The sequence below is a fragment of the Gouania willdenowi genome, chromosome 18 (genome assembly GCF_900634775.1).
Source record: "Gouania willdenowi chromosome 18, fGouWil2.1, whole genome shotgun sequence".
NCBI lineage: Eukaryota > Metazoa > Chordata > Actinopteri > Blenniiformes > Gobiesocidae > Gouania > Gouania willdenowi.
In genome coordinates this window covers 25568924-25593312 of record NC_041061.1, presented here as the reverse complement: position 1 = coordinate 25593312, position 24389 = coordinate 25568924, and the positions used below count along the sequence as shown (strand labels likewise).

The 24389-nt window shown below is 44.2% G+C and overlaps 1 protein-coding gene across 1 annotated transcript in view; it reads right to left on the bottom strand.

Moving 5' to 3' along the window:
* Positions 1–17153, bottom strand: part of htra3b (HtrA serine peptidase 3b) — a 43307-nt gene extending 26154 nt beyond the window's left edge. The window contains exon 1 of the mRNA XM_028475070.1: positions 16393–17153. Within this exon, the coding sequence (XP_028330871.1) occupies positions 16393–16807 (415 nt within the window). The 5' untranslated portion in view covers positions 16808–17153. The remainder of the gene's footprint in view (positions 1–16392) is intronic.
* Positions 17154–24389: the final 7236 nt, after the last annotated feature.

Below are 24389 nucleotides of genomic sequence, written 5' to 3'. Positions count from 1 at the left end.
CCCGGGGGCTTGCCCTTGGGGGGTCCTGGTCCCTGGGGTTGCTCCTGGGGCCCGGGGTGCTTGACCGGCTGGCCGGGCCGGTCCTGGCGGGGGTCTTCTGGGGCGGGTGGCACGTTCCGCGCTCTTGCATACCTTCTGGTGCGGCCCCTGCTTGGGCAATCCCCCGTGAGGCAGGGTGTCGGGGCCAGACTAGGGGGCCACATCCCGGCGGGGCGGTCTGGCTTGGCCTCTGGAGGGGGCCCTGGCTTTAAAGAACTGAAGCTTGTGGCGCGGGCGGCATCAGCATCTGGGGCGCCCGGGGGGGCTAGGTTGGGGTGCCTGGGGACCGGCGGGGGGACCCCCAGCGGCCCCCTGGTGCCTTATGCGGCTTGGGGTGTGGTCGTTCGCCCTGGGCGGGCTGCTCCTGGTGCTGCATCCATTCCGGGTCCTCCTGGCCTGGGGTCGGGTCCCCTGCTGGCTCTGGGCTCACCGGCGGGTGTCCGCCGGCTGCCCGTTCGGCGTGGCTCTGTTCGTCTGCTGGGCGTGGGCGTTGGCTCCTCCGCTGGGGTCTCGGGCGGGGGGCTCTCTGGGCCCTCCCCTCGGGGGGCTGGGCGCGGGGGTGTGGGTGGTGGTGGGGGGGGGGGGGGGCTGGGGGGCTTGGGGGTTGGGGGTTGGAGTCGGTGGCGTGGTGCGCTGGGTCCTTGGCTCCTTGGGGGCTTTTCGGGTGTGTATGGGGTGGGCAATGGCAGCCTCTTGGCTTGGGACCTTGGGGGCGTTCGGGGGACTGCTTGGCCGTGGGGTGGTCGCCGGGGGCCCCTAGATCTCTCGCTCTTTCTGCTGGCCCGACTGCTTCTTCGGGCCCGGGGGCGGCTCATGGGTTTTGCAGTAGCGGCTCTTGGAATCACATTTGTCATGGACGCACTGGCCTCGGGCTGTGGGATAACACTCATACTGGGCTCAACCATAGACACGTTGTTCCCAAATACCTGTTTTATGTAACTTCCACTCACTTCCTCCTCTGCTCACAGCCACCACCATTATTCCTAAGCCGCACACTGGTCACCAGACTGGCTTGATAACACAACAATAAGCACAATATACACAACCACAATTTCACATCACATCACTTGGAAAAAAAAAAAAAAAAAAAAATGTCATAAAGTCCTCACAGCTGAGGGCTAGAGGAATCATGGGCTCAATAGAGCTCTGACTTTGTGTTAGCCTGGCTACAGTGCTGAAAAGGTACCTCGGATTATTTTTATTTTCTTCAATTAGTGAGGAATAGTATGTAGATCGACTATGTCGTAAGGCTGTCATGTATTTACTATGGCTTTCTTGCCAAAGTATTCGTGACTCCTCTGTTTTATTGGAGCGCCATATTCTCTCTAATTTACGGGTTGTTTGTTTGAGTGTGTGAGTTTCAGAGCAAAACCACGGAGCTTTCCTCTGACGTTTAATAGTTTTTCCCTCAATGGGGCAATTGAGTCCAAGGTGGATTTTAGTAGACTAGCAGAGCTATCGACAAGCAGATCCAGTTGAGAGGGGTTATAATTAATATCATAGTTATTTATTGGATGGTGCACTGAGTTTAAGGCAGCAGGAATGGCATCTTTAAATTTAGCCACAGCACTGTTGGATAGATTTCTACTTGTAACTATTTTATTGCACAGTGCGAGATCCTCTAGGATAATGTTAAAAGATATTAAAAAGTGATCTGATAGCAGAGGATTTTCAGGGTAGACTTTTAGTTCATTAATATCAAGGCCATATGTTAGAACAAGATCAAGAGTATGATTTAAACGATGAGTAGCTTCATTAATAGTTTGAAAAAAGCCAACTGAGTCTATTAGGGACATAAAGGCTGAGCTCAGGCTATCACTATCTTTGTCCACATGGATATTAAAATCTCCTACTATCAGTATTTTATCAGAACTGAGGACTAAGTTTGATATAAACTCAGAGAATTCTGATAGAAATTCAGAATAAGGGCCTGGAGGACGGTAAATTATCGCAAATAAGACTGGCTGGCAGGTTTTTGATTCGATATGAGATAAATTTAGAACCAGGCTTTCAAAGGAAGTGTAACTGGCCTTTGGTTTAGGATAGATTAGGAGAGAGGAATGATAAATAGCTGCTACACCACCTCCACGGCCTATGTCTCGTGGCATATGAGTATTTAAATGACTGGGAGGAGTGGCTTCATTTAAACTAACATATTCATCTTGATACAGCCATGTTTCAGTTAAACAGAATAAATCAAAGTTATTTTCTGAGATAAGGTCATTTACTAGTAGAGATTTGGATCTCAGTGATCTAATATTTAATAGAGCACATCTAATGGTTTTATGTTTTGGTGTTTCTAGATTTGAGATTTTAATTTTTTTCAGATTTTTATAATTGATAGCTCTTTTATTTGATTTTATGTTAAAATCATTGTGAAATATGGGTCGGGGGACTGACACCGTCTCCATAAAATAATATTCATCACCATCACAACAGTTGTCATGGCGATGAACACAGCTATCCTGATAGCAATGGGAGGGAAACTGTCCTAAGGCAAGCGCAGAGGGGCGTGGAGGACTCCCCCTCTGTAACATGGTCTCATTCATGAGATGTCATAAATGTGCCATGTTTTCTGATAGTAGAGATGCTCCCTCCAAAGTAGGATGGATTCCATCTCTTCCTATCAGGTTCGGTTTTCCCCAGAAGGATCTCCAATTATCAATGAAGCCCACCTCGTTTTCTGGACACCACCTCGATAGCCAGCGGTTAAATGATGACATGCGGCTATACATGTCATCACTGGTCAGATTTGGTAAAGGACCAGAGAAAATTACGGAGTCCGACATTGTTTTAGCATAAGCACAAACTGATTCAATGTTCACTTTGGTTGCTTCCGACTGGCAACGTCGGGAGTCATTAGTGCCGACATGGAGGACTATCCTATCAAACTTACGATTACTCTTTGCCAGCAACTTTAGATTTGATTCTATGTCGCCCGCTCTGGCCCCTGGGATGCACCTCACAATGCCCGCTGACTTCGCTAGCTTCACGTTTCTCACTATGGAGTCGCCAATTATCAGAGTTTGTTCCCCGGTGAGTGTGTTGTCCTCACAGAGGGGGGAGAACCTGTTTGAGACGTGAACATGGTGGTGTCCCGAGCGGCTTTTTGACCTTCGACTATGCTTACCACGGACAGTAACCCACTCATTGCTGGCCGGGGGGGAGGCTAAGCTAGAGCTAGCACGGTCCGCACCGGCTAGGTCCTGCTTGCTAGCTTCTGTTTTGGTATCAGGGGTGCGGAACCGCTTCTCCAGATTGTTGATCCTCGCCTCCATATCTAACAGTACGCTACACTTTATGCAACTACCATTGTCCCTAAAGGAGGACGAGGAGTAACTAAACATCTGACACACCGGGCAGGAGAGCGGAGGGGAGGAGAGAGAAGCCATAGGTGCTAAATTTAAGCTAAGCTAAGCTAAGGACAAAAGGAAGTTTAAAGGAGATTGTACTGCCTATAAGAGGCGAGATTGCTTTTTACTTAACCTTCGTACGTTTAACTGTACGGTAAAAAATTAAAACAAGTGTTTTCAAGGCTAAAATATCAATGACAACAAGTTTGATTAGAGTTAGCAGAACACAGTAGTAGAGCGCTGCAAGCAGCGGTAGAGCGTAAACAGGAAATGATCGATACGTCACCACGTCAGCACGTGGTACTGCGTTTACAAATAAAGCGTTACCACGCCACCGTTACTTATGACAGTAACTAATACTCTAACCAGAGTCTGCGCCAGGCAGCATTAACTGGGGGGGCATTAAGAAAATTACGGGGGGCACAACCTGGAAGTCTGAATCTTTGAATATCTGCCAACTTTACCGAACAGTGTTACGGTCCAAATAGGATCCAGATAAACTGGCGATTTTGCTCCCGCTCCGAACATAAAAAGAAGCAACGCATAAGTCACATTACTGGTGAATTGAAATGTTATTAATACATAAATAAATCAAAACCAAAGAATGGATGTTACATAAAACATGCACATATGTGGTGTAATAAATCTACTGGTGCGTCTCATTTCTTATGATCAACTTCTGTGGTTGTGTGTTGACGGCTGTTGTTAGCGGTATTTATAACATGCAAAATGTGTTTTTTACTACCTTAAAAAAAGCTGTATTTTTTTGTTGCTAAACTGTAGACAAGGTAGAAGTTCTAACGTCTATTGTTCCTCACACCAGCCTCACAGTTAATAGCCAGTCACCAGTTTATTTAGATACAATTTGGATCGTAACACCGCAAAACAAAATGATCAGCTTTTTACGAGCTAAAACGTCCACACACTGAATGAAAACATGAGCAGGACCAGAAAACTGCTGAATAATCCTAAACAGTCCTATCGTGTGAGGAGACCTGGTCCAGGACCTGGGGAGGGAAAAGAGGTGTAGCGGACTTCATTTCTCGCTGTAATTTCTCGCTAAATATCACACAAACAGAACAAGTAAAAAAAATAAAAAATAACAAAAACAGAAAAATGATGTTTATCTGGTTTTTGTTTTTTCTGTATTTCTGTTTTGGTTTTAAATCAGAAAAACAAAACAACCACACTGTTTATTTGTTATTTTGATTTGGTTTTAAAACGGAATACCCAAAGAACCAAGGGTACACGGATTCCTAATGCTATATAAACACAGCCACAAAAACAAAGTTAGCTCGCTAACATACCTTATGAAGTGGTCGCTACAGCATCAGCAGACTCTGCTCCTCCCGACCGCAGACGTAGGTCTAAAATCCACTTTTTACGGCGTTGTTCTGTAAGCTTTTTACATTTCTCACCGCAATATTTTTTAAAGAAATAAACACAGTTACCATTACAATATGGTGTGTTTGTCCGTTACTTGGCTAGCTGCAGTGTACATCCTGTTTACAGTGGCATTGCAGTTTTTTGCGGGATGCCATGCCAACCACCGTAAAACAGAAGAAGAAGAAGCATTGTTGGCGTGTCGCTGTTTACTATCCGAGCAAGAGGAGCTTCTCGAAGTGGAAATACGCACATTATTTTACTGTAGTTAAAAATTAAGACAAAAACATTTCAGTGAAGTGTAAGCTGTTCCTTTCAGGCTCAAAGGTTCTATCTATTGCAACAAACAGCAACTCCAATCTACCTCCAAATGGATACACGCATCGGTGAAGCTCAAAGCTAACCCTGCATTGGTGGACGCACTAGACGTAAGGAAAACCTCCGCACCAAAACAACAGCAGCTAGATTTTAGCCAGTGACAGATCAGCAAAGCTATTGCACGGTATGTTTTTAAAAATATGCAGCCTGTCGCTACTGTGGAGTCAACCGCTTTCAGGCCGCTTCTTAGCCTGATACCATGTCCTATGCATTGCATTGTGTAGCTCAGAAAAATGCTGTGATTTTTTTTTTTCCACATCTATATCAGATTGGTGTTTGTAAAGACTTTAGTAAGAGTTTAGTACTGTGAATGCAAATGATTAGAAACTGTAGGGTTGGAAACAATACAATGTCATTTAGCAGAGGCTTTTATCCAAAGCGATGTTAATACAGGAGCAGTTGGGGTAGGCTGGATTCAAACCAATGGGTCATGGGTCATGGGTTGTTAAGGAAGCCAGCTTCCTTAACAACTTTTCCTCCACCGCAGAGTTGATCAACAGTGGATTATTTTCTGATACAGCACTGATATGAAGCTGTACAAACACAAATGACCAAAACACCAGTTTTGGCGTACAGTGATCTGTAGCGTCTGCCGGAGGGTAGGAGTTTAAATAGATTGTGTGCAGGGTGTGAGGGGTCTGCAGTGATGCTACCTGTCCGTTTCCTGACCCTGGACAGGTATAAGTCTTGGATGGAGGGCAGATCAACACCAATGATCTTTTCTGCAGTCCTGAAGAAGAAAAATCCTCCACTCTGAAGCTCTTAAGTGTATAGTTATTTCAGAGGATGACATCTTCAAGTATTTCACCTCCAAGTGAACCAGTAAGTAACCCTGCTCCAAGCAGAGGCTGAGAAAAATGACTTCACACCAAGATGGCCTAGTTCAGGGACAGCTCTGCTGTGAATAGGCTTATACTCACCCAACCGGTGGAAAAAAGGTACTACAGGTTGGCCGGGCTGGCAATATTTATTAATATATATATAACTATGTAATCTAAAAACAAAAATCACATTTTGCATGACAACTAAGGACATGTTTCTTAACACTCGAATTTTGATTTTAGGTATTTCAAAGTTGAAAATTCACAATAATTCTACATATGGCCCCTTTAACATGTAAGGTTTGTCTCATATTTGATTCAATAATATAGACTGTGTGTGTTGGCGCACATGTTCACTCACTCCCTCAAGGCATAGATATACATTTTTCCTCTTTCTTCATTTTTGCAAGAGAGCTGGAACAACGCGTTGACGTAGCACCCGTCAAAAATACGTCAATGTTAATTTTTTGCATCAGTGAGTCGTCCCAAACATATAGGTTGTCCCACACCAGTCCAGTGGCGTCAATGCATCAGAAATGTAGCCGCTACACTGCTTAGGATGAAAAAGAAGTCACATCAACAATAATGGTGTCGGCACCATAGATTTCATACAATAAAGGCTAGATGTCTAATGGCAGTTGGAGCAAGTACCAAGAAGCAACACATGGCAAAGAAATCCTGCACATGGTCTTTCAAAGTGTGGGAGTTTTTCACTCTTCAACCTTCCAGTGATGTCGTAATTTGACAGACAATGCAAAAACCAGATGCCATACCACACAAGTTCGACAGCAATGAACAAACATTTGAAAAGAATACTTTGATGCGCTGTGTCAGGAATGACAACAAAACACCATAGGGAGATACTAAAACCCGGAAACATCTGAAAACATTTTGGAGACGTACCAGAGACAGTGTCAATTCTGCCCCGTACTGCATGTAAAGGCTGTAATATCACCAAGTTCATCATTGTACCAGTTGTTAGAGCTACTATCTCTAATGGGGCGGGTCAAGGATCAACCGTAGCAGTGGAGGCAGTCAATAAGGAAACCAGGCTCCAGGTTTGGATGCATCCGTTTTATCTGTTTATTTTTTAGTTTGCACCACAAGCACCGTGTACTTCAATCTCCATTCCACTCCCTACTGAACAGAATGAATGTCCTTATATACAGGTGTACCACTAATTAGCCTGTACCAAGCATGGGGTGACATATGATGTGCATATTAAAAGTACAACATAAATATTTACACAAACACTTCCTAACAGACATTATCACAACACTAACCCTGTATTAATATCATTAATCTTATTTACATCTCCTAAATTATTAAACTACATATTTACATTGAGCTACACACATCCAGCTCCCCTGTTCCCAGTCTCTGCTTGGTCTCTCCCACCTGGAACTATAAAAAGGTGTCCAAAAGCCCCGGGGAATTCTTTTACCCGAACACCTCAGGAAAGAGGAAGAGAGCATGCACAGGTAAGCTTTGTTGAAGATCACATTTCAATCACATGCAAAATACCAGAACATATTTAATTGTTTTATCTTTCATGTCACTGCTAAGTTATTTATCAATTAACTGAAATGTATTTTCTGTGTTTATCACTAGATGAATCCTGCGGCCTGAACCATGTCCTTCACCATTTGACCAATAAATTCATTAAACCAATACAACAAAAATGTGTCTCTTAATTTCATTAAGCACTGCAGTTTGTCACAGTATTACAATTGACTCTTTTTTTTAAATTACAACAGTTCATAAGTGTAACAGTCTATACGTAACATCACCTTGTCGTTACATTTCCTCCGTCTTCTCCAGCAGTACAGTTCCTCAATTCTCATGTACTCTGGAAAGACAGTCTGCCACCAAATTGTCTTTTCCAGCAATGTACTGTACTATAAAGTTGTAAGGCTGCAGGGAAATATACCAACCAGTAAGACGCATATTAGAATCCTTCATCCTGTTTAGCCATTGCAGTGCTCGATGATCCGTCTCTAGAAGGAAGTGACGTCCCAGCAGATAATAACGTAGAGCACTGATTGCCCACTGCATTGCGAGACACTCTTTCTCCACTGTTGAGTACCTTGTCTCTCTGTCCTGTAATTTACGACTTAGAAAAAGAACAGGGCGCCGCTCTTCCTCTGTCCTGCAGAAGCACTGCGCCCAGGCCAACACCAGAAGCATCCGTCTGCAGTGTAAACGGGCGAAAAAAATCTGGACTGTGGAGAACAGACTCACTTGTGATTGCTGTCTTGAGGTCGCTGAACGCTCTGTCACATTTGTCCGTCCACTTTACTTTGTTTGGGGCTGAGGCTCTGGTGAGTTCAGTTAATACGGCTGCTCGAGAAGCAAAATGAGGAACAAATTTACTATACCAATCCAAGAAAGGAACGCACCTTTTTCTTTGTGGTCGGCACAGGATACGAATGGATGGCATCCACCTTCCCCACACGAGGCTTGACAACCCCCTGTCCAACAACATGACCCAGGTATTCTACCTGGTGGCGCGCTAGTGCACACTTGCCTGGATTAATGGTCAGCCCAGCATCCTTAATCCGGTGTAGCACCTGCCGAAGGTGAGCAACATGGTCCATCCAGGAGTGACTGAAGATAATCACATCATCCAGGTAAGCTGCTGCAAACTGTGGGACATCTCTCAGCACTTGGTCCATCAGTTGCTGAAAAGTTGACGGTGCCCCCTGGAGACCAAATGGCATCACCTGAAACTGGAATTTGCCATAGGGTGTTATAAAAGCTGTGAGCTCCTTAGACTCTGGTGCAAGGGCCAGCTGCCAATAACCTTTACTTAGGTCAAGCGTTGTAATGAACTCTGCACTTCCCACTCTTTCCAGAAGTTCATCAATACGGGGCATTGGGTAGGATTCAAGCTTTGATACAGAATTCAGGTACCTGAAGTCAATGCAGAACCTTAATGAACTATCCTTTTTCGGGACCAATACCACCGGGCTGCACCATTCGCTGGTTGAAGTCTCAATGATGCCCATCTGCAACATAGAGTCGATCTCCTTCTTAAGCCATGGCACCAACCTTTCTGGGATCCTGTAGCTCCTGCGCTTGGGAAGAGCATCCTGCTTAAGGTGGACTTTGTGCTGGATCAGGTTTGTAAAACCCGGCTTTTGTTGGAACAGCTCCGGATCCAAAAGTACTCACCTCCTTCTGCTGGACCAGGGTCAGATGCGACACATCCACCGCAGCATTCTCCGCAATGTCGGGAAGAAGTAAAGGCTCCTTTTCATCCTCTTCCGTTGCAGGACAGATGAGAAGGTTCTGGATCGACTGCTCAAATGAAGGCTCCTTAAATGCTTTCAACAGGTTAACATGAAATACCTGATGTTTCTTTTGTTTATCATGCATATACAGTTCAAAGGCGACTTTACCAAGACATTTTGTGATCTCATAAGGACCCTGCCATCTCGCCAGCAGCTTACTGTCATTGGATGGGAGCAGCAGCAACACCCTTTTCCCCGGATGGAAAATTCTTTCTCTGGCACTCTTGTCATACCAGGTCTTCTGGCTCTCTTTTGCCAATCTCATTTGTTCATGTGCCAGTGCCGTCATCTGCTCCAATCTGTCCCTCATCTTCAGGACATAAGCCACCACATTTTCACGCTCAGCCTTTGGATTCTCCCAATGCTCTTTGAGAAGGTCAAGTGGGCCCCTCACCTGCCGACCATACAACAGTTCAAAGGGGGAAAATCCTGTCGACACTTGTGGCACCTCTCTGTAGGCGAACAGTAGGTAGGGAAGCCACTGGTCCCAGTCTGACCCAGTTTTGGATACAAACTTACGCAACATATTTTTCAAAGTTTGATTAAATCTTTCAACCAAACCGTCCGTCTGGGGGTGGTAGGGAGTGGTCTTAATGCGCTTTATCCCCAACAACTGATACACCTGTTTTAACAGCTTAGAAAGAAAATTTGTGCCACAGTCAGTGAGAACCTCCTTTGGGATGCCTACCCTTGAAAAGAGTTGTAGAAGACAGCCAGCAACGTGCTTAGCTTTCACAGCTCTAAGAGGAAAGGCTTCGGGGTAACGCGTGGCATAGTCACATATTACTAAAATGTACCAATTTCCTGAGCTTGTCCTCTCAAGGGGACCCACTACATCCATGCCTATTCTTTCAAATGGTGTATCTATGATCGGCAGCGGCTGTAGTTGAGCATGGGCTACAGTTCTAGGGAATGTTACCTGACATGTCTCACAGGATGCACAAAAGTTTTTAATATTGGTATACATTCCCGGCCATGCAAATCTACTGCCTACCCTGCGGAGTGTTTTTTGGAATGCTAGGTGACCTGCCCATGGGATTGAGTGACCCAGCTCCATTACTTTATATGTAAGGCTCTGTGGTAAAGCTAACGTCTCAACCTCACCTTGTCGCTGGTAAAGTATGCCATCTTTTATAATATAGTCTATGTCAGAGACACAATTTACTCTGCCATTACTCACCCCTTCAATCTCTGAGACTATTTCAAACCATGGTTTTAATGTGTGATCAGCTTGCTGCAGCTTAACAATATCAGAAGGGACCAGATCATTAACAACCAGTTCGGGGCATGCTTCATCACCGTTGATTCTGGCTGTACTCCACAACTTTTCCCTCTTTTTCTGGGCCTTTGACTTACGTCGCTTCACTGGTTCTGACCCTAGGTCAGAATGAAAAAAAGGTAACTCTTCTAGGGTATTTCTTTCTTTCTGAGCCCTAGTCATTACACTATTGCATACAGCTGGTTGGGCAATTTGAACTGATTTATTAACAGGACATTTGTGGTGTTTAAATCGTCTCTCCTGCTCTATTAAGTCAAGTAGAGTTGGAACATCATGCCCAAGAACAACTGGATATGGAAGTGTGGGCAATAATGCTACCGTGAGAAGATAAGTCTGACCCCCTACTATAAGATAAATTTCAGCTGTGGGATACAACTTCTTATCCCCATGTACACAACTAATGTTGGAAGTCATCTCACTCCACATTTCCCTTGGCACTAAACTAGGCAGAACAGCAGACTGAAAACAACCCGAGTCAAGAAGGGCCTCCTCTCGCTGACCATTTACTAGTGCAGGGGTAGTAAGTGCTTCACCCTGAACTTGAGAATGTCCTGGATGGGTGGGTCTGGGAAAGGAACATAGAAGAGAGGGCTTACTTTGTCTGGTGGCAGGGTGTGACCAATCTCATTACACTGATAACAACGCACATCCTGCCTGGATGCAGAAAAAGATTTCTTATTACTATTTGGTCTACTAGGGGAAGTTTGTCTTGAGCTAGACTGATGTCTGACCTGTGAATGACCACTCCATTCACCCCCATTGGACTTACGTCTGGCAAAGCTGTTGTCTCGGCCCAAAGTGGTTCGTCTTGATCCCGTTCTGGCTGACAGAAAAACCTCTGCAAGACGGGCAGCCTCCTCCGCAGACCTTGGGTCCCGTTCTCGGATCCAGACTTCAAGCTCAGGTCCCACCATTCTCAGAAACAGTTCATAAGTGTAACAGTCCATAAGTAACGTCACCTCGTCGTTACAGGGCGCAAACACTGTATGTATTCCTGGTTATTGTTTTCCAGAGTTTCACTGGGATTTATTTACTGCTGACTAGTTCCTACAGCTCGGAAACAGGTACTATGCACAATAATAAAATAATATTTATAAACTTGTAAATATGCAGTAGGAACTACTCGCCGGTAAATAAAACCCCATTAAACTCCAGAAAACAATAATCAGAAATAATTATTTTTTCCCATGTAAAGATAGTAGCTCTAACAACCGGTACAATGATAAACTTGTTGATACAGCCTGTGCATGCAGTACAGGGTAGAATTTACTCTGTCTCTTTCGGTAGCCTATGTCTCCATAATGTTTCCAGATGTTTCCAGGTTTAATTATCTCCCACACCATTAATTGCTACTTCCTATCCCACCTTGGAACGTGTGATTCTTGAGCATTGATACAGAATGGTTTTTTTTCTAGCAACATGACGTTAAACTGTTGATTTGTTGTATAAATGCATCACTACTACTGACGCTACCATCGTTCGGAAAAATAAGTACTACGAAAATGTTTTTAATATAATGGAACTGTACATGTCACAATGTAGCGGTTTGCTACATAAATTCCACGATCTCGAGCCTTGTTCCCACTAAACATCCACCAGTTAGTTTCATTTTAATATACTATAGCCATCTCAGAGGCTCAACTTAAAAAATAATTAAATTAGTATAACTAGTACAGTGCCCGTCGAAAGTATGGATTCATGTGGGAGCATAAGGGGTATAATTGAGTATTTTTGTATCTTTCTATTGTCTTTTTGTGCATTTTTTGTATAATTATAGTTTTTTGTTGCCATTGCAGTGTGATTCTGGAAACTTTTTGTGTATTTTTGTATCTTTTTTAGTGTCGTTTTGTGCATTTCTGTTGTTATTTTGTGTATTTTTGTATAAATATTTAGTTTTGTGTATTGTGTCATTTTCATGTTTGTTGTTTGGTGTATTTTTCTGTAATGTATGCTTTTTGGAGTAATTTTGGAGCTTTTTTGTATATTTTAATGCATTTCTGTTGTCATTTTGTGTACTTATTGTATAAATATTGTTTAGTTTTTAGTTTTATTTTACTCATTTAGTATATTTTTATTATAAATACTGTGTGTGTGTGTGTGACCAAAGTCACAACTCTCTCTCAACGTCTCTGTGTGCGTTTACAATATACATCCCGATGTAGTGCATGCGCGCACGCACATCAGCCGTGTGTGTGTTTACATTGTAGCTGCTAGCATCTTTCTTAGCACATAGAAAGAAGAAACACTCACCGTTACGCAGAACAAACAATAATCATAGTGGACCCATCCGCTCACAAAAAGTTACATTCCTCTGTTTGAAGAATCAGAATGTTTGTGATATAATCGGCTAACAACCGTCAGCACAGCCACCGCCCACACTTATGGAGATGAAGGAGGAAGTGACGTCCGTGACCCGAGATTTAAAGTAAGTTTGCAATAACGGGAATAATATTAAATAACCATAAAATATTAACTTAAATGACTTTTAGCGGTACAAAAACATTTTTAATATCGACCTTTTTTTTAACCCAAACAACTGCGACGCGGTGACGTCATGAACCCGGAACCGGAAGTGGCGATAGATATAGATGGTGCGCTACCGCCCCCTCACACCCTGAGGTCAAAAGCTGAATAGGTGTCATTTCGGGGCCATTCAGAAGTGAAATAATATTAAAATAAACATTTTGAAATGACCAAATTACTCCAAAATAACAGATACACACACTCGGGTATTTGGAACCCGATGACAGAGTTTTAGGTCGAACTCGCACCGCGTAGGGGAGATATTTGCTCCACACACACACATCCACACACAGACCTCCCTTGTATTTATAGGTAGATATTATTAGTATTAACACTACTAATTCAATTTAATAATATTATACTAATTTAAATCATTTTGGTAGTTGAGCCTCTAAGATGGCTGTAATAAAATAAATATAAGCCTGGTGTAGACTGAATTTTTCTGAAACTGATTTACTACTGTAAAGATTCATGTGCTTTTTGGTTTTCCTCTTTACAGTAATAGACAAAGCAGTAATGAAGATTTCTTTGAATACAAAAACTAGAGACCTTGCACACCCGGGAAGATATTTGGAATATACTTTTCTTGTGTAATGACTTGCAAAGCAGTGTTAAATGTTTAACTAAAGAAATGTTCAATAAATATTGAAATATTAATAAAAAAATGTTTGTGATCTATATTATATAAGTAGTAGCATTGATCAAGTAATGTTAAATAATCGTTACCTGAAAAAATGAATCATTAGATTAATCAATATATGAATCGATCAATCGTTAGCATAGTCGATTAATCGAAAAAATATTCACTGGATTATTAGTTTAAAAAAAACTCATTTGTTACAGCTCTACCTTCATATATGATACGTTGTGAGATGTGTAATCAAGGCTGTGCAATTAATCAAAATTTGATTACGATTTTGAATAATACACTCAACAATTACAAAAATACATTTAATTTTTTTTTAACATTTTTACATGTTTTATTATGTTTTTTTTATACAAACTTCCACGGTTTTGGATAGCTACAAAGAATAAAGCTTGGCACACATGAGAAAAAAGCTCCTCCCCTCCGCCCCGCCCTTCTCAAAGCCAAAGCTAATCCGCAGACCAACATGAGGAAAGTTGTTACTAGTGGCCTTGAAACATGGCAGGAGAAATGCAGCAAAAACACTTGGTAAACAAGCAAGGCAAGTCAAATTCTCTTATATGGGAACACTTTGGGTTTGATGATGAAGACCTCGAGCAAACATACATCAAGTGCAAGTTTTGTTTTGTGCAAAAGTGAACACACTAGATTTTAGTGTTTGAAGGATTTGATTTATGTTTAAAAAAATATATTTTACATTGTTTTGTAAAACAATTTTTTTTGGTTGGCATAGAATTGTTTGAATAATCGTGATTTCAATTATGACTAAAATAATTTAGATTATTATTTTTTCTATCATCAAGCAGCCCTATGTGCGATATTCAATTATTTCACACAAATGTATCAGTTTCACATAGCTGTCTTTAATTTAATCCTTCTAATTTCCTGCGAACGGCACGGTCAGAACTCCCGTCAAGTTAATTTTTTATAAATCCAAAACGGTGCTGACAAGTGGTGGACGCTTTCTTTTGTGCTGACATAGCATTAATAAATGAGGCTCCAGAAACATGCAAAAAGCAACATTAAAATTCAAAATTGAACGTTAAGATATAAAATAATGTAAAATTAGTGCTGGGACTTTATCGTGTTATTTGTGATTTATTCATAACAGAAAAATAACACACCAATAAAAAATAATATAGTTAATTCTTTTTTAGGGGATCGGGCCACATTTTCTCATCCAAGTCCGACCCAACAGTGAAAACCTAATTTTTTTTCTCAAAGAAATTACATATTTACATTTGTTTTAGTGGTAAGCACCAATTTTATTAACAAACAACTGTTAATGTCAACATCAGATCAGCGCACGGGTAATAAGTGAACATCAAACACAAACATAAGCGCAGTGCACGCAAGAGACCCAGTGGATTTGTTTACATAATCCAAGATATTGTGCAGAAAAAGGAATGTTTCAACGGTGTATTCCTTTATAATTGCCCTTCTCTGCTCCATTCTAACTGCACCGTGGATCCTGCTATCACTGTTACAGTTAAAGCTGCATTCTTCAGGGCTACAGCAGCTGTAGCTGCTGCAGCAGGAAAGGAAGAACGGTGCGCGCAAACGACACTATGTGACCGTACCGGACCACCAGTTCTAAATATCTGTTTGAACCTGACCCGTCCGGGGCCGTCGGGTCCATCAGGGTTCGGTAGGGTATCCATCCTCTAGTATCAGCTATGCTCCTGTGTTGTGACAAAATCTGAAATAAACAGTTGATGCGCGCCCCCCGCAGCGGCTTGGCTGATGGCTGCAGTTAGACTAACCACTGTGGTGTCACAATGGAGTCTGATTTCTAGATCTTGCCCTATGCTTGACTGAGTCCCAATATTCCTAAAATGGTTTAACAAGGTGTCAACCTGCCCTCGAAGCAGCGTTTATTACTGCTGTGGAGTGTTTTCTTCAATCATGTTTCCTAGCAATAGGCAGACAATTACATTTATTGAGAACTGAGTGTGTGTGGATGGGTGATGGGACTGATGAACCCATATGGGAAACATAGCTGTAACGATAACAGTAGAGCAAGGAACAATAACTAAACCACATGTTTTGTTTATAGGCAGCAACGAAGCTTTCCATGAATCAGAATCTCCATCACTTCATTGTGCAACTGTTTGGGTAAATTATACCAGGCAGCATTATGGGTGTTTTATGGGGTTTACATCCTTTTTTGTTTGTTTGCTTGTTTGTTTTTTTACAGGAAAATAGTTCAGGTGAATTGTTTTTAAACACAGCCTACCGGCTGTGTTATGGCTGGGGACAAGAATTATCATATTGCTAAGGTCAATCTTTCCTTTTACGTTAAAGATTTGACAGAAGAATGCCACACATTTCTCAATTATTTTGGTATTATGGACAAATTGCTCATGTTTTCTTTTTGATTTTATCAGACTGAGGGAGCATTTATGTGTAGGTTGTGTGTGTGTGTGTGTGTGTGTGTGTGTGTGTGTGTGTGTGTGTGTGTGTGTGTGTGTGTGTGTGTGTGTGTGTGTGTGTGTGTGTGTGGCCCTTGACGCCCTGTTAAATGAGTAACCTTTAAAAATGTATTAGTCGGCACGCTCGATAGAAATAAAATGTAACTGAACTACGAACTGAATTCACACTTTCACAATATTTGGCCTTGAACTCCCAAAGCTGCCTTTACCGACTCATCTGTTTCGGTTGTGTTGCTCAGCCGTACCTGCGGCGCGCTCACAGCGGCCCTTCTGGACCTGGGTGACGGCTGCCTGTCCCTGCTGCAAAGCCTTCCTGCTGGTGGCCTTCAGCTGACACACGTTCCCGTAAGTCCTACCGTCGCTGCCGCACACCTCGTAGCTGAACTTGCACTGACAGAATCCTTTGGACAGCCGCTTTCCCACCGGGTGTTTGCACTCCAGCCCGTCCCCGCACGGCAGGTCGTCCTTCCGACCGCACGGATCTCCCTCGCCTTGCGCGCACACCAGGCAGCAGTTGCAGCGGTCCGGCATGTAACCGCTGGGGCAGCTGGGACTCGGACAGGTGGTCACGTCGCACCGTGTGGGACACTTGGCTTTAGGCTCCGATTGGGCCCAGTGTGTGAGGCAGAGAAACAGGACGGTGACTGCAAATACCTGCATGATGAGGGTTCTGATGAACTGAAAGGGAGCTCCACTTTACGCACAAAACATGTCCCCTGGTCCGATTCTTTCAGTCACTCACAAAAAACAGCAAAAAGGCTCTTTGAATGAGAAATGGATAGAAAACGTTGCCTGGTGGGTCACATGCAGCCGCTCACACTCCTGACTCCGTGCGTAACTATGCAGAAAGACGCGGTTTCCAAGCTGTAGAACGCCGGCTTTGTCTTCGGCAGGCTGAGTGGAAATAAAATCTTTCTGCTCCTCCTGCAGGGAAGCCGATCGGACGGAGGGGTGGTGATGAGCATTAGCTTCAGCAGCTGGAGGTGTGGCCATGCAGATGTTGCTGCGGCTGTGTAGTCTCTGGCACACATCTGCTCCCAGTGTCACGTGCTGGCTAGGTAGTGTGTGTGTGTGTGTGTGTGTGTGTGTGTGTGTGTGTGTGTGTGTGTGTGTGTGTGTGTGTGTGTGTGTGTGTGTGTGTGTGTGCGTGTGTGTGTGATGAGCTGCTATGTTAATTAAGATCTTATGTGCTCTGAAAATGGAGCAAAGAAAATGTCATCTGTAGCAGCTGTAAACCTGTAAAAACTTCGACCCAATGAAAAATGACGCTTCATTTTTTTTAAACCAATCACGTCTCCCTGCTCATTCTCGACCCCTTGCGTGCACAAGCCCACATTCAAAGCGCATCACCGGTGACAGTTAAAACTGAGTTTTTAGTCATGTTTTTTTTTTTTTTTTTTTTTTAAATATATATAATGATAAAGTTTCGGGAGAGTTTAGATAAAGTTTGGTGTTTACTTACAGCTTCTGGAGCAGTGGTGCTAGTGCATGTGAGTGAAGGAAGTGGCTTGAGAGAGAGCACAAAGAGGAAGGTGTGTGTGTGGGAGGGGGGGGGATTAAAGGCAAAGCCCTCGGAGAATGCTACATTTAAAATCATGCTAGCTTTCAAAAATTACCTTTAATAATAATAATAATAATAATAATGAATTAAAAATACTATGAAACAAATTTACATCTGTAATTAGATAACCAGAATATTATTATATACTGTAGATAATAGTTATGAGTAAAGTTGTTTCGATCATCTGTGTCTGACTGGTGATGTGTTTCCACTTAGGGGCGCACTAATCTTTGACCATCTACTCTTGTTAAAAGTTGTACATGCGCAGTAACTCCTCGTCAATACAAGTCAATGGACGGTCTTGGGGGCAGTTTACCTGCACACAGAGACAGTCTGCGACTGCGCAGAGTTGAACGCAGCCAATACACAACACCCCCCACCCGCCATGTGAAGGGTTGACGTCACAGTGGTTCTTCATAAAGTGTCACGAGAGGGTCGAGGAAGCAAGATGGCTGCTTGAGCTGAGAGCTCCTAATTTCTTCAGTGCTTAACCTACGTTTATTCGCCCTCATCACGCAATTTGAATTCCACGTTTGAACGACCGTGTGTGTAAACACAAACAATGCCTGATGATGGTAAAACCAGAAGCCAAAGCAAAGAGGCAAAAAAGTCAAAGACTAAGAACATAGAGGTGGAGGATGACCACAATGACGAAGGGCCAGTTCTAGCAGATATCATGGCAGAACTGAAATCACAACGCCGAGATATCATCACTCGCCTGGATGGCATTGATGGCCGCTTAGATACTTAGTCACTACAGAAGTATCTGTAGTGACTAACACATTGGCTAAAACAAACAAAATGTTAAATGCGCACCAGCATATGGGGTGCCAAGTGTAAAAATTTAGTATAAAAGTTGTAGCTAACATATTTTCATTTTTTATCTCACTTTTCTCATATTTAGCACATTTTCCTACATTTAACCACATATAGAGGTAAAAAAAAGCATTAAATCTAAATATTTAAAGCTAAATCTCAATGGTATATGTTATATCTAAATGTTAAATCTAAGTCTAAATATTTAATCTAAATGTAAATATTATATGTTAAATCTAAATGTTTAAATCTAAATCTAAATGTTATATATCTAAATGTTAAATCTAAATTAAATGTTAAATCTAAGTGTTGAACTCAAATGTTTCGCACATATGCTAATTGGCCCCGCCCCTTGTAACCTTAACCAATACACAAGCAGAGACACACGCAGCCGCTCCCACCCACCTCTTCACCGATGCCTGCCTGGGTGATATGTATGGCTGGTTCTCTCCCAGCGGCGGAGATTGAGCATACGGTCATGGCAGTTGGACGAGCTGCACTTCACAGTACACTCCCAACACAACAGTGCAACACAATTATTAAAATGTATTTCAATGCTGTATTTTGTCAATGTTTGTTAACCACCGCAAACAAACTTCACACTGAACCTGAAAGACATAGAATCTAGGTTTTAAAACTGGAACTGCTCTCCAGGCACCGCAAAATGGCTGCCGACTGCCCCCCAGGGATGGGTTAAATTGCAGAGGACAAATTTATATGTGTAACAACATATACCAATAAAGGCTTAAAGCCCCCAATTTATTTTAAAAAAGAGATTTATTTCCCGAAGCTTTACATTGTTATTGTTTTTGTTGGGAAGACTGGGGGGAACTAATGTTTGTTCCGTGTTTCTACACGTGCCTCTTTCAGTGTTGCACATTGTTCCATGTCCTGTTTTTTTTTTTTTTTTTTTTTTTTTTTTTTTACCATGTCTGCACATGCTGTTGAAGGTTAACACTACAAGAAGTGCAATCTTTTAACAGCAATGCATATTTTATTATTGCAATTAAATAAATGAATTTATTTCATTGCATAATTGTGACCATCACCAGCCCTCCCTAGGGAAGGGTAAATACTTTATTAAAGGGAGGATGTAAAAAAGAGAGGGCAGTGTTACACCAGGGTGAGGGGGGTGGGGGGGGGGAGTTAACAGGGAGGAGGGATACAAGATAGGAAAACGAATGGGTGGGGAATAGTCAATAAGTTACAAGTGATGCAATGTGAAATTGTGGTAGTGTATATTGTGCTTATTGTTGTGTTATCAAGCCAGTTTGGTAACCAGTGTGCGGCTTAGGAATAATGGTGGTGGCTGTGAGCAGAGGAGGAAGTGAGTGGAAATTCCATAAAACAGGTATTTGGGAACAACGTGTCTATGGTTGAGCCCAGTATGAGTGTTATCCCACAGCCCGAGGCCGGTGCGTCCATGACAAATGTGATTCCAAGAACCGCTACTGCAAAACCCATGGGCCGCCCCCGGGCCCGAAGAAGCAGTCGGGCCAGCAGAAAGAGCGGGAAATCTAGGGGCCCCTGGCGACCACCCCACGGCCAAGCAGCCCCCCGAACGCCCCCAAGATCCCAAGCCGAGAGGCAGCCATTGCCCCCCCATACACACCCGAGAAGGCCCCAAGGAGCCAAGGACCCAGCGCACCACGCCACCGATCCCAACCCCCAACCCCCACACCGCGGGGCCCGCCCCCAAGGCCACCAGGAGACGAAACAAGCACCAAGCCACACCCAAGGGGGAGAGGCCCCACCAGGCCGATATCGCCCGGAAAGACCCCGCAAGGAAAGACCCCGGCAAAGCCCCCCCGAGACCCACCGCCACGCCCGACCGCACCATCCTGATGTACTTTTACTCTATGCAGTGGCCCAGCCACCAACAGAGGGGCCAGGCCCCCACCGGAGAGGCCCAAATATGTGTACCAACCCACCTCCCTGTTATGGTGCCTCTCCATTCCCCAATGGAGAGGCACTTCCCGATCCCCTGTGTGAATGTGTGTGTTTGGTGAATGTATGGGGTGTAATTAAAAGAAGGGGGATGGAGGGCCGGAGGGTGTAAATGATGATACACCCTCCGGGGGGTGGCATGTTGAGATGCGATTAAAATTGGAGGGATTAGTAGGGCAACTAGAGGTGGGAGGGCCGCCCCCACGCCACTACATAGTAGCACAGGTTACTACAGGTTACATGACAGAGCTACCATGTGTGCGTCATCTGTTCTAAAGTAAGTTCATTTACTGTTTAAATGTTCTTAATTTACCTTTGAATATATATTGCTGACGTTTATGTGTATTTTGCTGACACTGACTGCTGTTTGGATAGGCATTTAAGGCTTTAATTAGTGGTTTATTCGGGCCTGTCTGCTGTCATCTGAGCTAATGCTAACTTAGCATAGGATTGCTGCAGTGCTTGTGCAGGCTGTTGATATAGCTTAATTTCTGCTGGATATATGTGCCTGTGCAGGCTTATAATGTAGCTTGGTTTCTGCTGGATATATGTGCATGTGCAGGCTGCTAATGTAGCTCGGTTTCTGCTGGGTAAATTTTGTGTTCTTTTGTTTATTTTTATTATCTTGCTAATTCATTCTCACATTCTTATTGTATTTCCAGACCACACATACACAAATGCATATGAACCTACATGAAAGTATATGCTGTCATTCTGGAACAATCAGCTGTAATCATTAAAGAAGCATTCTTAAATCATCCAGTCCTCCTGATTCTCTGACCGGAATCTCCAGTCCATCCTGGCCGCTCCAACCAGTGTTATTCAATTAATTAATGTGGGAAATACTACATTAAATATTGGTCCTTCGAGCCGGATTGGAGTAAATATTATACAGTATGGACCAAGCAGCACCTATGGAAGAGCCACACACCAGGCCTCATAGAGAAACTCGGCAACCCTCACACCTGATGGAATATGAAGTTAGCTACTCAACGCACAGCTCACATCCTCCAATCACTCCATCTCGCCCCCTAAGCAAACATAAGAGTGCTTCGAGGAGAGCTCACAGCTCTGTATCTGGCTTCAGTTCACAATCAGGGAGATGCACGGCTCACTCTCTCGGCTACTACCCACAAGAGGGACTCTCTCCCATGCAGGCTGCAATACTGGAGCAGAATGCTAAACAACTAGAACTTGATAATCTCCGGAGGCAAATGGAAGAAGACGCACAAGCTGAGCACGAACTCCAACACATACAGGCCCAAGCCAAAGCTGCTCAACGGGCACAAGAGGATGCCCTCCAAGCTAGAGAAGCCCTCAGCAAACGCCTTGACCAAAGCCGCCGGCTGCAGCAGCTACAGACAGAGGTTGAACTAGCTAAACTGGTTCATCAATGCTCAGCACTAACAGCAGCTCCTCTTATCAGCCACAACCAACATCTACAGCTTCAAATACACCAATGAGAGTCATGGCTCACTCTGCACACCTTAGCCCTGCACTACTCCAGCTGGACTCCGCTTCGGCCTTTGCTCAGCCGTGCCAGCCTCCCTTAACGGCCACAGCAACGATAGATAATGCTGCAGCAATTGCCCCACCAGCTGATACACCGCCACCCACAACAAGTCAACAAGCGTTGCAGTACCAGCAGGATAGTTATGCACGACAGGCGACCGAGCTAACCACTACAGTGTCTAGGCTACCACAAATCAATGCCACAGTGTCTCCTCAGCCAAGCACTCAGCCACAACCAATGCCTCAATTCTGCCGATTTCCTGTATCTCACCCATCTCTATCCAGCACCAATGCAGTTCCTGTGCCGATAGCAGGCCGCGGATGAGAGCAGCCTTCGCTCCCCTCCTATCCCATCCAAGCACATCCATCAGCATCTGTCCCCTATCCTGGTTTACAGCCACAACTCGGAACAGACATGCTAATCGCCTCTGCCTTTGGCATCCCAAAGCCCACGTTGCCAGTGTTTGAAAGTGGATGTGAGAGCGACTTCGCCCTCCTGAAGATGGCATTGGACAGCTTATTAAATAACCACAGCCACATCAGTGAACAATACAAATACCAAGTGTTGCTAAGCCATCTAAAGCTGCCCAGCGCCCTCCAACTCGCAAAGGCGTATATGCACCATCCAAGCCCGTATACTGCTGCCCTCAATGCACTGCAAGATAAATATAGACAACCAAGGCAGCTTATCCAATCTGAGCTTAGTGCTATATTAAACTCACCTGCGCTTAAGATGAGCGACGCCAACAGTTTTGACTCCTTCGCCCTGTCTGTCCAATCACTTGTGGGCATGCTGAGAACCCTGGAGGAACACAATGGTATTGAGCTCTTGTGCGGGTCCCATGTTGACCGACTACTTAGTAAATTACCCCCTTCTTACCGTGACAGTTTTGTAGAGTATTGTCTCAAAAGAGGTATTCTGCAGTCAGGCTCTGACCGCACCTACACACTCCCAGACCTAGCTACTTGGCTCCAAATCAAGGCACAAGCCAAACGCATTTCAAGTCGTGCTGCATCCCTGTACCAGCCCGAGCCGAGTAAACCAGCAAAACCTAGTAGGAGTTTCAGCTCAACCACCTGCAGATGGCGGTCCACACCTGTGCTTCTCACCGTTGGGCAAGAATCACCTCGCACAAATCAGTCCAAGCTAGGTTCAAAGTCTCAGCCCTACTGCCCGCATTGTGACAATAAAGATCACTACCTGAATGCCTGTGACAACTTCAAGAAGCTCACACCCAACCAAATCGTCAAGTGGATCAAAGACGGAAGTCGCTGCTGCAAATGTGGCCGCAGTCATGCTGTTGAGAGTTGTAATCTGAAGAGGCCCTGTAAGGTGTGCATGGAACAGCATCTCACCGTTCTCCACGACTCCATCCGTGACACCTCCAACGCAGTCCTGACGGTGAGCCCTGCTTCTACCAAAGTCTACCTCGACCGACCCAACCATACACAGAGAGTGATGTTAAAAGTGGTAAAGATTCTCATTCACCATGGCAAGCGAGTCATTGAAGCCCATGCCATTCTAGACGACGGCTCGGAGAGAACGATCGTCTTATCTCCAGTCCTTCAGTCCCTCAAGCTTTCTGGGGTGCCAGAAACGCTTCCCATCCAGACAATACACCAGAATGTAAATCAGTTAGAAGGCATGACAGTCTCCTTCGAAGTTTATCCGCTTTCGAGGCCCAATGAGAAGTATCACATATCCAGTGCATTCTCTGCTGATGGTCTGTGCTTTGCAGAGCACAACTACCCAATCGCTGCTCTACAGCAGGCTCACAGACACCTACAAGGCATTCCACTTCAAGCAGTCGACCATGTGCATCCACTGATCCTCATCGGTTCGGACATGTCACCTCATCACTCCCATCCAGCCAATCATCCAAGGCCCCCTAGAAGGTCCAGTTGCTGTTCATACACGCCTTGGTTGGTGTCTTCAAGGACCAATGACTCCTATCCAGAGCCCTCACAGTGCAACCCAATGCCTGCACATTGTTACGGTTACCACCAACACAGAGTTGCTTCAGCATGTACAGCGTCTTTGGCAACTTGACATCTTACCATACTGTGAGAGGACAGTCACCAGGTCAAAGCTCGACCAACAAGCCCTCAACCTTCTCCAAACATCTACGGTTAGAGTGGATACAGGAGATGTTCAACGCTATGCCACACCACTCCTCCGCCGCTCTCCACTCACGATTCTCCAAGCACCCAAAGAAGCAGCACTACCAAGTCTTCGCAGCACTGACCGTCGACTCGCCAAAGATCCAGAAAGGGCAGCTACCTACTGTTCTGAGATAAAAAAGCTAGAGTCAGCGGGCTACGTAGCGAAGATCTCATCCGAAGAATCACACAAGTCTGCCGAGTCCTGGTACATCCCGCACCACATCGTGCACCACAACGGCAAGG